We start from the raw sequence: 17,503 nt of genomic DNA, 5'->3' as shown, positions 1-17,503 counted from the left end.
TCAAATGGAGTTTGGAGGCTACTAAAAATATGTTCTATGAAAGTTACATGATCTGAAAGTTCTGGGATCTATAAGGTTGCACTTCTTTATTCCAAAGTAAGACCATATATGAATTGTCAAGTAGTATAATCACTTACCCAATTTGCACCCCTTTAATTTCATATACACTACCTACCAGGAACTTGAAAACTTTACCTTCTACTTATAAGTGATGTCACCTAGGAGATTTTAACAATCTGAGTTTCCCTTTCATCATCTAGAGATGATAATGATAAAATAAATCACAGTTGTCATGAGCATTAAATAAGTTCTAAAAAAGAACACCGATGAATACCAGTCTAGGTCATTGATATTACCCATACCATCACCAACATGTATCTTTGTTAATTTTCTACACTGTGATGCTATTCTGGCACAGTGTCTAATGATATTTTTTGAGGACACTAGAAATAGGAAATTGTTAATTTTTGGATGTTCACTAGCTTAGAAAAAGTACCCAGCTTCTTTAGTTGGCTTGAATTAGTTCATGTCATCATAGTATGGTATTTTTATTAGATTAAAATATATTTTATTATGGAACAAATATAAATGTTTTGGAAAAATCAGAATTAGAACATAGAGTTGTTGGCGACAAGACAGGGTTGTCCAAGTAATGGTGATCAATAATTATGAATTTTTTTAAAACTAGTACAATTATTGATGATGAGCAAATGTTTTTCTAATACTTAAAAGTCTTCTTAGGTATAAAGCATCTTCTTGAGATTGTGTTCACGCTTTGGATTTGCTTAAAGAAGTTCTTCACAATTAAGGACAGGTACAGGAGCCCACTCTCCTCCCTCCATCATTGCCTCCTTGTGGTGCCATTTGAATTGACTAGGTTTGCCCACAAGCTACCAAGGTATTCTGCTGATCCTCTACATCCATTCTACCTCTGTGACTCTTAGGGCTCAGGGATCATTTTAGAATTAACTTTGATCTTCTAAGTAATGAGTACATCAGTTTTTAATATCACAGAAGTTCCATCGAGGAGCCTTTTCTTTTTCACTACTAGAAATATTTCGCCCACCCCTCCCATTCTTACACGATGTAATAAAACAAAACCTACCCGGTGTAATACGCAATTCAGGATTTCATTATATCCTGCTGGAAGAGAGAGGCTATTTACCCAGCGATGAAACTGCCTTCACAAGATTATTTCACATAAGAAGAAAGTAGTTTTATATAACAAAATAAACTTTATGAGCAAATGAACTGAGTCAGCTCCTCTCATGAAGCTCTGTGATCTCTGTTTTGAAAATTCTGTCAGAGCATTTCTGTGTGTCCAGGAATGAATAAATGCATGTTGGAATTTTGGACTCAATACAGTAATGTACTTTGTGTATCTATTTGCATTGTACAGAAGGAATGAGCCTGTTAGGTGACTATTGTATATATATGCATATATATATATGGCTATACATATATATATGGCTATATATATATGACTATACATATATATGGCTGGAGCGATAACACAGCAGGTAGGACGTTTGCCTTGCACGTTGCCAACCCAGGTTCGATTCCTCCACCCCCTCGTAGAGCCTGGCAAGCTTCCAAGAGTATCTCACCCGCATGGCAGAGACTGTCAAGCTACCCGTGGCTTATTAGATATGCCAAAAACAGTAACAACAAGGTTCAAAATAGAGACCTACTGGTACCTGCTCAAGCAAATCGATGAGCAAGGGGATGACAGTGACAGATATCTATCTATCTATCTATCTATCTATCTATCTATCTATCTATCTATCTATCTATCTATCTATCTATGTCCAATTTGAGAAGCAAAAAAAATTCCATCCATAGGTTCATTATTCTTCTTTATCCAAGATACTATATAAAGAAGTAGAAAATATGACCTCCCATTAGCCTTTTCAAACTTAAAATCTATAAATAGTGCTTTGTCTGAGTTATTCTTCAAAATGTGTTAAGATTCAGGTCTCTAAAGTCATAAATTAGATTAGAGATCTGTAAAACTTAGTTTACTCATACAAACCTTTAAATAACTTCCAAAACTTTTTCATGCCTGCATAAAGCTTGCATATAATTTTGCATATTGTAAATTTAATAGTTGCAAAAAGCATAACTTCAGGAATAAGCGTCAATATTTTTAAAAGGTATTCATTATATACACTTAAAAAATAATCCAATGGAGTATTTTAGACACTGTGATCCATTAAAAATTTTATGAAAAAATTCTCCTTTAACTATTGAAAAATTTACCTTTAAACTTAAGTTTCATTTCTACATCCCTCATACAAATAGAGTAAAATATGATTTTTATGCTCTAAGGCATTTTATTGATCAGAGTATTTGATTTATCTGTAATAATATTATATGTATAAATTTAAATTACTTAATCTATTAAACTTAGTGCTTAAGTATCAAAAATTTCTTTTGAGTTACATGATCAGTATAACTATGATTAATAAATGACTGTCAAAATGAATATAATATAAATTTCAATAAATATTAAATTTAAATTAAATCATTTTGAGATGCATAAAATTGCTTTTATTTAGTTTGTATGCATTTGGGGAGTATGTATCATTTATTTCTTCAAAGGGACATTCATTAGCACAAATTCTATTTGTTATTTTATAGATGTATTAAGGAAGCTTGCTCCAATGAGTAAATAGCAATCAATAACACTTTGGGTATTGAACTGATACCATTACTTTCTTTTAATTACTTCTAAGTTAGGTGCCTTAGATCAAAGTTATGTCAAAAAAATACCTTCAATGATATAAGTTGGCAAGTAGGTTAGAATTTTGGTATATTTTGAAAGAAATATTAGACTATGCAAAAGGTATTATCCAGGCATTCGAATCACTTTCCTTAATCAGCACAAGACTAGTTGATTATTCAGTGTCCTCACTCTCCACCTTTTTTTAAGCACCACAAAAAAAATTTCATGCTAGCAATGTACCATGCAGTTACATTTGGGATAGAAAAGATAAATGCTTTTGTTATATAAAATAAAGTAGTTGATTAAGAAAGGAGATAAAAAGGGACTGGAGAAATAGCTCAATAGGTCCAGTTCCTGCAAGCATGCATTGCAAACAGAAGATCTTGGTTTGATTCCTTTCACTGTATGGTCTCTTAAGGACTGCCAGTGGCAACCCTGTCCACATACCCAACACAGATTTGCCCCTGAGCAGTGCTGGGTGGGGTCTTACACTCAATTATAATAATAATAATATTAGCAATAAAAATGACAAAAAAATTAAGGACAGCAAAATATTGTCAAATACCAGGACTTCTCAGTAAGATCCACTTTAGGCAAATATACATGTGACAGTTGAGAAATCCACATTTTTACTTTTCTAAGATTTTTTCATATCTATGTGCTGTAAAAAACTAAAGCTCGCCGAAGGGGCGCGTGCACTCGCGGGCTCTCCGGGCGGCTCTGTCTCACCACCCGCGTTCGGTGCCCTGGAACTGCAGTGTGTGGACTGGATCGGGACGGCCAGTGGTCAAGGACAGGCGAAGGAAGAACGAGGACCAAGCTGTTGCTGATTAGTTACCGTTTATTCAATCTTCCACCTTTCTCATCTCCCACAATTCAGCTCCGTCCTCTCTCTGGATCAAATGCTGCCTTTTTCTCTCCTCTCTCTCCTACTTGTCTCTCCCACCTTGCCCTCTAGGCTATACCCAGCCAGGTAGCAAAATCAACATAAGAAAGCCCTTCCTGAGGGCTGGTAGGCAAAATACCTCTTAAGGGTTTTTTCTCCTCTCCCCATTCCAAACACTCATTAACATCTTAATACTAGTTATTTTTGCATGGACATAGCAAGAGATACATTGAGGTTTGCAAGGCACATTCCTGGCAACATCTTGCCACAGGCTCAAACCACAGCACTCAGGCCAGATTAATCATTCCTCACCCTAGCAGGGTCCGAATCTAGTTATCACTGTTTGGATCATGACAGCATTTGTCCATGATCAAGCTCTTAACTTATAGTTAAGCATTAGGCACTTTGGCCAGGCCCATCTCGATGCCAGGGTAGCACACAACTCACCGCTTGCCCTGGGTCCTTCTTGTCCCAAGTCCTCGGGACCCTGCTTTGGGGATGCTAGGAAGTAAGGGCAGCTGAGGCTTAGGTCAAGAGAACAGATGCCCTGGAGGAAAATATCATGTAGAGTCAAATGACTCCCAGGTTACAAAAGCATAACATTTGTTAAGTCTTCCTGTGTCCATACAAAAAGGACTTGCTATGAATAAACTATGCAAAGGACTCAAGGAGAAGAGAAAAACATTATTTACAAGTCAACAGAACACTAAGAAAGAAGCTACAAATAAACAAAGAGGAATAGGAGCACTGTAACAGGAGTAACCCAAATAAACCTAAACTACCTGAGGCTATGTTATCCTACAATGTGCCACTCAGAGAATTTTTATATTCCCCTTGGTGTGTGTGTCTCTGGAAATGCCAACCCAGTCTACATTACGTTACCATTTAAGAGTGTGCAAATCATTGAGAAAAGAAAAATCTTGGTAGGAACCCGGGGCCAGGGGTGGAGGTGGCAGAGAGACAGAAATAAGGGGAGACAGGAGAGAGAATTCAGAAAAAGAAATCTATCTCTATATAGTTCTACATCAACTTAGTCTTATACAAAGGGACTAATATGTTCACTTCAAATGAGCATGTCACACTGCCTAAATAACCAGTAAGCAAAATGGTTGGTTGCCTCTGTAACGTTGGCAATATAAATAAATCTGTGCAAATCTCACTCTTCTTTCTTTGAGCTCATGAAAACTTCCAGCCACTGATTTTAATAGTGTTTCTAGCAACTCTGGTGTACTGCAGGGGTACAAAAGAATTTTAGACAATCTTGGTTTTATTTTAGAAACAAGGGCTATGGAGAAAAGGATATAATACCCTTTTAAAAGTTTTCTCAAGGACTTGGGTTACATCAGAGCCTTGTAAGGACTGGAAAACAAAATGAGAGGGGACAGAAAGAGTTATTTCAGAAAGCAAACAACTTACAATGAGTGGACCTCGGTTGTTTTCCCGATACTTGTTCTGGAAGAAAATGTAAACGACAGTAGCAGCCAAGGAGTAAAGGAAGGCAAAGACAGCCACGGTGACAAAGAACTCTGCTGAAGATGAGGAATCGCCAATCAGTGCCAGCTTCTGCCGCCCTTTTCCCTCACATGTAGGCACCTCAAAGGTCACCTGGTGCAACCTATAGAATCAGATTTAAGAAAAAGCTATTAAAAATTTTATGAAACAGAAATCAGATGTCACATGTTCTAAAGCAATGTGAGAGGTGATAAAGGAGCTTTTTATGTCACACCTATGTAACAGTTCATTAAAGAAATTATAGAGATGGGGATATAATACAGTGATACATAATGCAGTGACACATCATTTTATGGGGATTCACAATGCTTAGCCACTATAAAAAAGGGTGGAGCAAAGAAGGAGAAAGGGAATTTGTCCTCAAACCTGATTCCCTAACTCGATCCATCAACCTGAACTGAGGTCCATATCTTGGTTCTGATCTAGGGATTTTCCACCGATTCTCCTCTTTTCCTAAATCATCCTGTTCTCTCCCTGTTTGGGTCCTTTTTTGCATTCTGGTGTCTTCTCAAATATCATCTTCTGAGATAACTTTTTATGATTAATGATCTAAAATAGCTATTTCCCTGTTATATGTCTCCGATCATACCACCTTATTTGATTTCATTCACAGTCATCATCATCAGACGCACTGTCTTCATTATGTATGTGTTTTTCTGTCTCCACTGCTCTTTCCACGACTGGGAGGTGATTCATTTTGTTTTTCATTGTAAACAGATTTGTAAACAGATGCCAATATTTGTTGGAACACTCAGTAAATAAGAATTGGATATTTGTGTAAACACTTGTTAGTGGCAAAGAATTTTTTCATTATTATTTTGTTTGCTGTGGGGGACCAAAATAGCTCCCAGTGGTGCTTGGGAGCTATTTTTGGATTGGTGCTCAAGGATCATTGTCTGTGGTGCTCTGGGTCCATGTGGTTCCAGGGGTGAAACATGGGCCTCCTCATACCTTCCTGCCCTTTGAGCCTTCTGTCCACCACTGAGTGGCATTACTGTTTCTGTGAAGTGATATTAGTCCTATATTAATAGAACCTTCAGAACTGTTTTAGTGATTAAATCCTAATAGTACAGCATCCAGATTCAATTACTCACTAGAGAAAAGAGAGACTTACTGCTCAACAAATAACACCTAAGGCAAATGTATTCGATTGCACGGGAGCTCACAATGTGAAGTGGATGACAAACTATATTTCAAAGTTTGAAAAATTGAGAAAAATTGAAAAATTTTTAAAATATTTTACTTCCACAGAAATGACTAACTTATTCTTTAAATATCAGAGAGGCATTTTGAAACAGTCATGAATGAGGCTTATAGATGTCAACAGTATCCATTGGAAAAATTAACAATGGTGGTAAAGACAGTGACTTAAACTTATGCCTAGGAAGTCACTGTCACTGTCATCCTGTTGCTCATCAATTTGTTTGAGCGGGCACCAGTAATGTCTCTCATTGAGAGACTTATTGTTACAGTTTTTGGCATATCCAATACGCACGGGTAGCTTGCCAGGCTCTGCCGAGTGGCCTAGGAAGTATTTATTTTATACAGATTTGTTGTCCATATTCTCTTATAATTTAGAATATATAGTAAGAGTAAAATTATTATATTAGCAACTAACTTTTTGTGCATTTCTTGTGTGCTAGCTATTGTTTCATGCATTATTTAATTTAATGTTCTTGGTCACTCTATAATGTAGACACTTTAATGCCCTGTTTCCATTTAAAGAAGAAAATAAAATGGTTTAGAGAGGTTAAGCTTCTTGTCCTGAGCCATTCAGCTGGTAAATGCTGAGCCAGGAATCTAAATCTGTTACTAATCCCAGTGATTGAGTTTATTAACTTTTATATTAACCAGTTTCTGCTAAATAATGAGTTTAAAAAGGAGGACAAATATTTTTTTCAAAGTGAAGTTCACAGGCCCTATCATTAGAACCATCATTGGTCTTGATAATAAAGTATATCTTAGGGCCTCATTTAAGATCTACTGAATTGAAATCTTTAAATCCAGTCAAAACCAAAGCTATAAAGTCCATTCCCCATAAGTTCCTTATTTTTCAGAAGCATAGTCTTTTTTCTTATTATTTGAGAGTAATTTTAGAGTAACATTTAGAGTTCATGTAATTAAAAAAAGTAATTTTTGTTAGTTTAAAAAATTGTAATTTTTTTGTGAAAACTGAGATGCCTTTGTTTTAGTTAAAAATAAGTATATATCTTCATTAAAGTTCAGGATAATAAAAGCATTCATTGTAGTTTCATTATAGTGACCCTTTCTTTTCTTGCCAAAAATATTTAAATATTTATCAATAGTCTAATCTGTAGGAATGCTGAAAATAAAAAAGTTTAACAGATCAACATACTAGTTTGGCTATAAGTTATTTTCAAATAATGTACAAATTTTTCTTATGACATAGTTAATCAACAAATTTTTGAAAAGGACTGTAGTTTACACATTGGCTAGAGACTGAGAAGAGAGTAGGGGAACATCCAATCAAAGAAAAAAAAAAAAGAGATTTTGAACAAATAGCCCTGCACTAGTTTCTGGTGTGGTCAAATATTCTCCATGGAAATTATTTTAAAATTAGTGCATGAAAGTGAGTAGAAATTCCCAAGGGAAGATATATTAATATATATAGGAAAAGATATATAAATATAATATGACTTCACACCCACTTGATGTAATTACAAGTTTTGGTGAGATTGTACTGGAATACAAAGGTAATATTAGAATAACAATTTCTAATTATAAAAATTAGAATTTTTTATACATTGTCAATGGAAATTTAAAATAGTACAGCTGCTTTGGGAAACAGTCTGGAGTTATTTAAGTGATTAATTATAAAGTTATAATATGATTTAGCAATTCTACTCTGAGGCTCAAGAGGAATGATAACAATAGTCTGTCTTTGGAAAACTCTTACTGAAATCATCATATTTGCATTATTCATGGTAAGTTAAAGAGAAAAATCTACAAGTCTATCAAATAAGGAATGCAGAATAAAATATGGCATATCCATACAAATTAATATGACTCATCTATAAGAAAAAAGAACTAAAACATATTTAAACATAGAGAAAAGTTTATTAATATATTTTATTTTGAGAAAATTTTGTGGTCACACCTGGCAGCATTCAGGGATCATTCATTACTTTGCACTTAGGGATCACCTTTTTTAAAAAAACTTTATTGAATTACCGTGAGATAGTTCCAAGCTTTCATGTTTGGGTTATAATCACACAATGATCAAAAACTTATCCCTCCACCAGTGCACATTCCCCACCACCAATATCTCCGATATATCCCCCATTCCCACCTTCCCCCTGCCTCTAAGGCAGACAATATTCCCCATACTCTCTCTCTACTCTCTCTACACTCTCTCTACTTTTGGGCATTATGGCTTGCAGCACAGACACTGAGAAGTCATCATGTTTGGTCCATTATCTACTTTCAGCATGCGTCTCCCATCCCAACTGATTCCTCCAGCCATCATCCATCTGCCTTCTCCCCTCCGCTCATGAAGCAGTCTTCCAGCTATGGGGCAATCCTCCTAGCCCTTGTATCTACTGTCCTTGGGTGTCAGCCTCATGTGATGTTATTCTATACTCCACAAATGAGTGCAGTCTTTCTATGTCTGTCCCTCTCTTTTTTCTTTTCTTTTCTTTTCTTTTCTTTTCTTTTCTTTTCTTTTCTTTTCTTTTCTTTTCTTTTCTTTTCTTTTCTTTTCTTTTCTTTTCTTTTCTTTTCTTTTCTTTTTTCTTTTCTTTTTTTTTTGCTTTTTGGGTCACACCTGGTGATGCACAGGGGTTACTCCTGGCTCTGCACTCAGGAATCACCCCTGGTGACTTCACTCACATGTAGAATATAGAGAAGCAAGTCAAAAGAATAGACAATGACCAATGAAAACAACCAAACTGAGTCTGATATGCAAGGTGATACTAACGGATGAGAAAAGACTTAGTAACAATGGTGGAAGGATATCAACACTCCGATGGTGCATATTGTGCTATAACATTGTGAGCCTATAGCATTAATAATAAAACTATTATAAACTAAGAAATATCTACTTAAAAATATTATGCTAAGTAAAAAAAATGAGTCACAAGGCACAATACATTTTATAATCTCATTTACATGAAGAGCTCAGAATAAGAAAATTTATAGGATTTATTTTTGTAACCAAGAAAATGTTCTCAAACTGTGGCTAGTTATAGATATATAAACTCAGTGATTATATTAAAGGCCATTCGTGTATTTTAAGTGAGTTACCTGCCTGTTATAGAAGTAATATTTCAGTGATGCAATTTAAAAATATGTGGGAAAGAGCACAACCAGGTTCCTACAAAAGCAGAAGCACAGTACATGGGAGATACGAAACATGGGTTGAAGACCAGAGTATGGCAGAAAAGACGGAGAAGGGCCAGAATGAGATGGAGAAGCCAGGACTGTGGATTCTTGTGGGTCATCTAACAGATCTTTGTCCTTAATATAAATATTGGAAATACTTTCTTATAATATTCTATACAATACTTCCTTACAATATTTTCTTACAATTTTCTTATAATATTACAATATTTTCTTACAATAATTAATATGTAAGTCAACAGGGAGGGTCATGCCAGCTCTTGAAACATTTGCACAGTTGCTTTGCTCAGTATTATTTATGATTTCCACACAACACACTCAGTTCACAAGTGAAGACAAAGTCTGCAGGCTGTGTACAGTCAGGCCAGAGGGAGGAAGAGTCAAATAATCGTATTTTTTTTCTGTGCAATTAACTAAATGTCAGCATTTTCCTTATTGCTGACTTATTGTGTTAATTGTGCTTATCTGCAAACTTAAAAAAAAATCACTAAAATCCTCTGTGCTTATTAATACAAATGATTTATGACTTGGTATTTAGACTCCCAGCCACACTGGAACAAAAATCAAGAGAAAGAGCGGAAATGGAAGTAAAGCTCTGAACTAAGGACTATTCCTTCAAAGGGAGAAGGGCTAGTTTTTAAAAAATTTTTATTAGTGAATCACCGTGAGGTACATTTACAAATTTATGAACTTTCTTTTTTCTTTCTTTTTTTTTTTTTGCTTTTTGGGTCACACCCAGCGATGCTCAGGGGTTACTCCTGGCTTTGCACTCAGAAACTACTCCTGGCGGTGCTTGGGGGACCATATGGGATGCCGGGGATCGAACCCAGGTCGGCCGCGTGCAAGGCAAACACCCTACCCGCTGTGCTATCGCTCCGGCCCCCAAATTTATGAACTTTCATGTTTGCATTTGCTTTACATCCCTCCACCAGTGCCCATTCTCCTCCACCAATGTTCCCAGTATCCATCCCACTACCCCCACCCCAACTTCCACCACCCCACAGGGTGTTGTAGTTTGCAATAGAGGCATTGAGTGGCCATCATATTAGGTGTATAGTCTATTTTGAGTACACAACTTTCAACCCAAGTGGGTCCTCCCAACATTGTCTACTAGGTGTTCCCTTCTCTATCTCTGCTGCCTTTTCCGTAGAAGGGCTAATTCTTAAAGGAATAACTTGTCATCTCAAAATAGTCTGAGCATATTACTTCATATCACTGAGTAATATATATGGTGTATTCACATAGAATCTGAATGATGTGATTATGGACATATATGAACAGAATGAATCTTTTTAATGGCAGAAAATACATTATCTTTGGAGAGAGAAGCTTTATAGATAAGATGCATTTAACTGTTGTAACAACTTGGGAAGCCAATGCCATTTATTTGGAGGCTAAACAAGGGAAAAATTTTCTGTACGGATATTGTGTGTCAGTTGATAAAATATGGATGCCACCAGGGCCACCTCTGATTGTGTGAGGAACTAGTCAGGGAGCACTTGCTGAGCTGGCAAAAGGGACCAAATCCAATCTGTGGATTTCAAAAGTATGATTCCCTTCTTAGCTAGCCAGACTCAATCAAGATGTAATTGAATTTTGTTAGTTTTACTGCATTGTGTCTTTCAATAAAAACCCTTCATGTTAGAGTAGTTATGTGGCTTAGAATTTTATCAATGTTTAAACATAAACCTTTGAACACTTCTGTCTAGCATCAATAAAACTAAAGAAACTTCTGGGCATTTATATATTTTGTCCAAGTTCTGTTTACAGGATCTGGAAACATATCAAGCAGGTCGATGTTGCTTTATTAATTAAAAAAATGTAATAACAACAACAAACATTCTCAACATTTAGGCATCGTGGCGCATTATTGACTTACATCTCGCTGGTTCTTATGAAACTTCTTAGGTAGGTTTTCTATCACTATTATCACAGATGCAGAAACTGAAGCTGTGAAAGGCTAGAGAGCTTGGTTGAGGCCAAATCCTTAGAGATGAAGAGATGATTTTGGAACAAAAGTTGATTAGGAAGAGCTTACCCTGGCAGTTACAGTATACACCTGCCTCTCTTATAAAGTTACAATATCCTTAGATCTCCCGTCAAATATGTGTAAAAATGACCAAACCAGCTTTCCCACACTATCTAATGAGAGACTGACAGTGTATACTGAATAGGATTCTAAATCAACAAATGCTACAATTTTACTCCAAAGTATGTAAATTAAAAATGGTATAAAGTAGCTAGCAGACAGAAATTTAGACCCATAGTCTAGTCAACAGGAACTCATTATAAGTTTCCCACTTTCCAAATTTTGTCATGTGTTAGTCTAACATTTATCTGAGATACAAGTAGGTGACAACTGACCTGATTGTATCATGTACTGAAATCGTAATCCTTGCTATCTATGTGTTTCTTTATAGAACTGCACCAGTGCAGGATCAAGTAGAACAGTATGATTATGAGTATTTGGCAATAGGACATGAAATTATCAAAATATTCTTTAACCAGGTGTGAATGACAAAACAAGACTAAAGTTCTGCGCAATACATCTGGGGGTGATTCAGTACCTGACAGTGATAAAACGTTCCAAGGGTGGTGATCTTGCCTAAAGCAAATACAAAATGGTTTTAAGAGTGGTGGTGAACGAGCTACTACCACTGAATTTCTGAGAACTGAATTAAAGTGGTCAATAGATAAGAGGGCAACTGGAAAATTGTAGTTAGGAATATATTCATCTCTATTTTCTATAGTTCTTGTTTCAATCTTTTTTTTCAGTTAATAAGGACTTTAATCTTTTTGCTTGGTTATTTTCCTTCTTATTATAAAAGATCAACATTGTTCTAGTTTTTGATGGAGTTTTCCTTCTCTATGCATATGAACTTTGTGTATGCATCTACACACTTTCATACCTCTACTTGCTCAGCTTATTGTGCTCCATCACATAACTGACAACAAAATCCTGTGACTTTATACTTAAACACACTCCATTTCATTTTATTTCCCAGGCAATCTTCCCTTCAACTTTGAAGATCAGAAAGCTGGAGTTAAGTACCCTTAAAACAATCATCAAAAGCGTCCAGTTATCAGAATAGGCAAAGTTAGAACCCAGGCTTTAAGATTTCTGGTGCAACATATTTTTACTTACAACCCAAATTCCATTTAAAAATGTTCCAAATCATTGCATTCTTTATTATGGTCAAGTTCTTCCTTCATTCAAGAGGTTACTAAAGCTGTATTGCTGGTCATTAGAGAAACTGAGATGGGAAAACAAAGAGTCATGAAGAAAAATGGAGATGACCTGGAAGACTGAAAAGGGTCCCTTCTGTCAACTCTGATGTTTAACGTTATGAGAGTGATTCCGCATCTACTATTAGTGGATGGCCATCAGAAATTGACACTGAGTATAAACTAGGCCAGGCACCATGTCTAATGCTTTTCCATAATATCTCACTTAAGTTTTCTAACATAATGAATGATGTGCTATCACTATAACTTTTTAATAAGACATAGACTAGGAAGGACAATGAAGATCAGGGTGGTTAAGTGACTTGCAATAGCAAAATGTTGAAATGGACTCTCTCTTGCTCTTGAGTCCCTAAAGTGAATAAATATAAACACACTATTGTATTTTTTCTGTCAAATATTTACTGATTCTTATTTATTGCTAGATTTTCTTATGGCCTTCTCGCAAGTCAGTTCTCCTGATAATTTTACTTACTATTCAAAAGAAGGATAGCCGTAGGATAAATATGTGGGGAATCTGGTTTCTTTCATTGATTCCTCACTCCTGGGTGATTTAAAGGTGGTTTGAAAGTTGCAAACATTGATCAGAACAAATATTTTGTTTATGCCACCAGTACTTCATAAGGCACATTTTAATACAAAGGGCAAAATCTTTAATGTGTGACTAAACAAGACCTCATGGTTAGAATTTACTTAGGCTGGAAAAGGCAGAAGATAGGATAAAGTTGGGAACTAAGAGATTTCCACTGCTGGGTTCAGCTGCAAAAGGTGAAAGCAAGTTTGACATTATTAGCTGGTACAGGAGAATATTTGAGATGCAGGAACATGTCAAGAGGAAGTTGACAAAGATTAATATGCCTGAAATACGTCCGATGGTAATGAAGGACCATTACTAGCCTCTGTCAAATCAAAAAATCAAAAAATGCTGAAACATAAAACAATCTAGTTCATAAACATCTTTCTAGGAGTGCCTTAAAGATTCTCTCATTCCCAGGAAAGTCAATGAACGGTGAGATAGCTGCACTTCATCTGCTAAGAGATGACCTCCACCTTTTTTTTTTAATCTTTGTGTAGGTGGCACTGTTTAGGAAGCCAGACTTATGTTTCCAGACATTTCTGTCTGAACCTTGATTAAATGCAAATCAATTTTATCTCCCAGGCTTTTCACAACAAAACTCAAAACTAATTCAATGAAAATAATTACCTTTAAAAAACCAAAAAAACCCTAAACCTGAACTAAATGAAAGGCAAAGGCTGTGCTTCTGTTCTTGAAAACAAAGGGAGCCTTTCTCCCCAATGTGATTTTGCATTACATTTATTAAAGTTTATTGTTTCTGTCAAAGGAATTTTCAGTGACTTTTTGTTCTTTCTACTACTTTACCACAACATTTTTTTTAAGGAGAGTAATAATAAATATTGAGCAAAGGAAACGGAGCTAGGCCTGGGAAAATGTGATGAAGTTTAGTTCAAGCAAATCTCTTTCTCCACAATTCACTGTGCTTGCAAGCAGGAAGCTAAAGCTGGAAAAATGACTGCCCCTCCCCCACCATGTAGCTCTCACTGTCACATATTCCACCAAGATATTTATGAATTTATACAAAGAAGAATCTTTTTAAACTTCACCACCATAACCCCCGCCACACACACACACACACAAGTTCCTATTTAAGTGGATTTAGACTCTTTGGGGACTTAAAGGGTTACTAGAGACCAGAGCTTGGAGTGAAGCTGAGAGCAAGAAGGTCTATCAGACCCATATAATGGCTTACAGAGAGGCATTGCTGTTCTCATTAAGCTATGATTTATTAATTTTAGTTTCTTCAAATAGAATTTGAGTCATGGGAACTCAGACTGCTTCTACATTGTCAAATTAAAATACATAATAGGTCATTATCTGTATATTTCAGGGAAAATTCTTCTGTCTTCTTTTGTTTGTCTTCCCTGAACTGAGCTACCATTCTCCAGAGAATTATGAAACACAGATCCCAGAATTCATTTTTTAAAATTTGATGTCCATATAACTACATACTTATCCATTTTATTTGGTCAGTGCATTTGGTTTCATGAGTAACCAATCAAATAATTTGACTAAAAGGTATCTATAATATTCAAACACATACATAAACCTAGCAGGAAAAGGGTAACAGAAATCTGTCTGTGGTGAATTTTTGTTTAGAAGTCAGGTATAACTGTTTTTATTAATTCAATCAAAATATGCACTGTAGCACTGTTGTCCTGTTGCTCATTGATCTGCTCGAGCGGGCATCAGTAATGTCTCCATTGTGAGACTTGTTACTGTTTTTGGCATATCGAATATGCCACAGGTAGTTTTCCAGGCTCTGCTATGCGGGTGGGATACTCTCAGTAGCTTGCCAGGCTCTCCAAGAGGGATGAAAGAATCGAACCTGGGTTGGCTTCATGCAAGGCAACTGTGCTATTTATAAAACTTTAATCAATAACAGATATTTTTAGAGGAGAAAAAATATAAGATTACTAATATTCCTATCCCCAATATTGACAACTTCAACAAATGGAAATTAAACTTTTTAATATGCTGCCTATAACCTAGTACCACAAATGCACTGTATGATAGTCATATAAGATGCACAAAGGATGTGCAAATTATCATTTTGTCAGAATACAATCATGCATTGGTGTATATTATAACTCTTTCATCTTTTTTCTTTTAAATTTGTTTTTGGGCCAAACCTGGCAGTGCACAGGGCTGACCCCTGGTTCTTTGTTCAGGAATCACTCCTAGCAGGGCTAAGGGACACCATATATGATTCCTGGAATAAAATTCAGACCAGGCAAGGCAAACATCCTGTCCACTGTACTAACTGGCTCAATATTTCTAATACAACTTAAATTAATTCCTTGAACATGCATCTTTTTATATTTGCATGGTAAGTTTCTTTTAATAAATTTCTGGTAGAACTTCTGAGAAAGGAATGTATTAGTCAGGGCTCACCAAAGAAAAAGAACTAAAAGGATATTCCTTTTAAGGAAGTTATTTTAAGGAATTGACTCATGTGATTATGGGGGCGGAAACGTACAAGGCTGGAAATTCAGGTAATATCTTATGTTTCCATCTTGAATCGAATTGATGAATAACCACCTTGATCTGAAGGCAGAATTTCTCCTTTTACAGGAAACCTCAGTCTTTACTCTGAGGTTTAGATTGATTATTTAGATTGGATGCAGCCCGCCCACATCATGGAGGGTAATCTGTTTTACTTAAAGTCAACTGATAGCAAATGCCAATCACACCCTTAAGAAAATCTTATTTTTAGCTTTTAAGATGGCTGGCATTATCTAATCAGTATTTCACAATCTCTTTCCTGGTCATGTCACCTTTTGAACTTGTTTCCTTCCTGTGCGGGTGGGGCACAGAAAAAGTGCTGTCAATTGTGCCAGATGGTAGATTTCCAGATTAATTTTTTTTCTAAAAAAGGACAATAGACAAAATAAGTTTGGGAACTTCTGATCCTAGATGAGAATTTGACCAAATATCTACAGTCCAGCTGAGTAGACCTCCATATTCTCCATATTCTCACATGGAGAATATATCATGTCTTATGGCTTTTCTTCAAAATTGTCAAAGTCCCCTGTCAAAACACTATAGAGGTTTGCACTCCGAGGAATGATGAATAAGGATTGTCTTCTTGTTAAGTAAATCTTAAGCCTTTTACTATAAGGACTGGGAGATAGTATAGCAGTTAGATAGAGCACGGGGTTAGCATGTCCCTAACCTGAGTTTGATACCCAAGTCGAGCCATGGGGCACCACATAGTCCCTGAGTACCACCAGTTTCAGACCTGGAGTACCCCCACCACTATGCCAAGCACCCCTTGGTGCGGCCCTAGAGGCTCCCAGCACCAAGAAGGTGGCTGTGTATCCCCAGCACCACAGAGCCTGTGCAGACCCTCTGGCCCTAGCATTGAACTTGTGGACTACTTAGCTGAGACTTGCTGGTGGGGGGTCTCAATTTCCTGAGCGCTGAGAGGGAGCATCTCCCTCACAGAATAATGAATAATAGGAAATGAGACTTTCACTGTATAGAAATATATATCGACACAAAATAGAAACTTTCATGACATTTAATTTCTACATAACCGCTCCCCCTAGCCAACAGCCACCAACTCATGGCCAATCTTTATTTAAATTTTATTTTCTTTAACACGACTTGCAATGCTGTTAGTGATGGGGTTTCAGGCATACAATGTTTCAACAGCACATCCTCCATCAGTGTCCACATCCTGACACCGCATTTTCAGAGTCCCTCTACCCAACTTCATGGTAATTATTATTATTTCTACTTCTACTTCTTCTTCCTTCTTCTTCTTTATCTTCTCCACCTCTTCCTCCTCTTTTTTTCTTTTTAATTTTATTTTATTGAAACACTGTGAGATAGTTACAAGCTTTCATGTTTGGGTTACAATCACACAATGATCAAACACCCATCACTCCACCAGGGAATTGAGGGAATGTGCATCCTACTCCTCTTTATCTCCTTCCACCTCTCCTTCCTCTCCTCCTCCTCCTGCTTCTCTTTAACCTCTTCCTCCTCCTTCGCATTTTTACTGAAGTTTTAATCATATTTTACTTTCCATGCGTACATCATTCCAAAATCAAACCCATCACCAGAGATACTGCTTCCCTCCACAATGATCCAAGGGTTTCTTCCAGTCATACCCTTTCCATGTAAGCTCAATTCTATAGACAAAAATCTCCAGTTACAATGACTTTGGCTATTTATTGTTCCCTTACAACAAAGG

At 36.3% G+C, this 17,503-nt stretch overlaps 1 protein-coding gene across 1 annotated transcript in view; it reads right to left on the bottom strand.

Moving 5' to 3' along the window:
- SYNPR (synaptoporin) overlaps window positions 1-17,503 on the bottom strand; it is a 359,907-nt gene that overhangs the window by 45,058 nt on the left and 297,346 nt on the right. The window contains exon 4 of the mRNA XM_004616466.2: window positions 5,028-5,226. Coding sequence (XP_004616523.1) covers window positions 5,028-5,226 — 199 coding nt within the window. The remainder of the gene's footprint in view (window positions 1-5,027; window positions 5,227-17,503) is intronic.

This window comes from Sorex araneus, chromosome 4 (genome assembly GCF_027595985.1).
Source record: "Sorex araneus isolate mSorAra2 chromosome 4, mSorAra2.pri, whole genome shotgun sequence".
NCBI lineage: Eukaryota > Metazoa > Chordata > Mammalia > Eulipotyphla > Soricidae > Sorex > Sorex araneus.
This window is presented reverse-complemented; position numbering and strand designations above follow the sequence as displayed.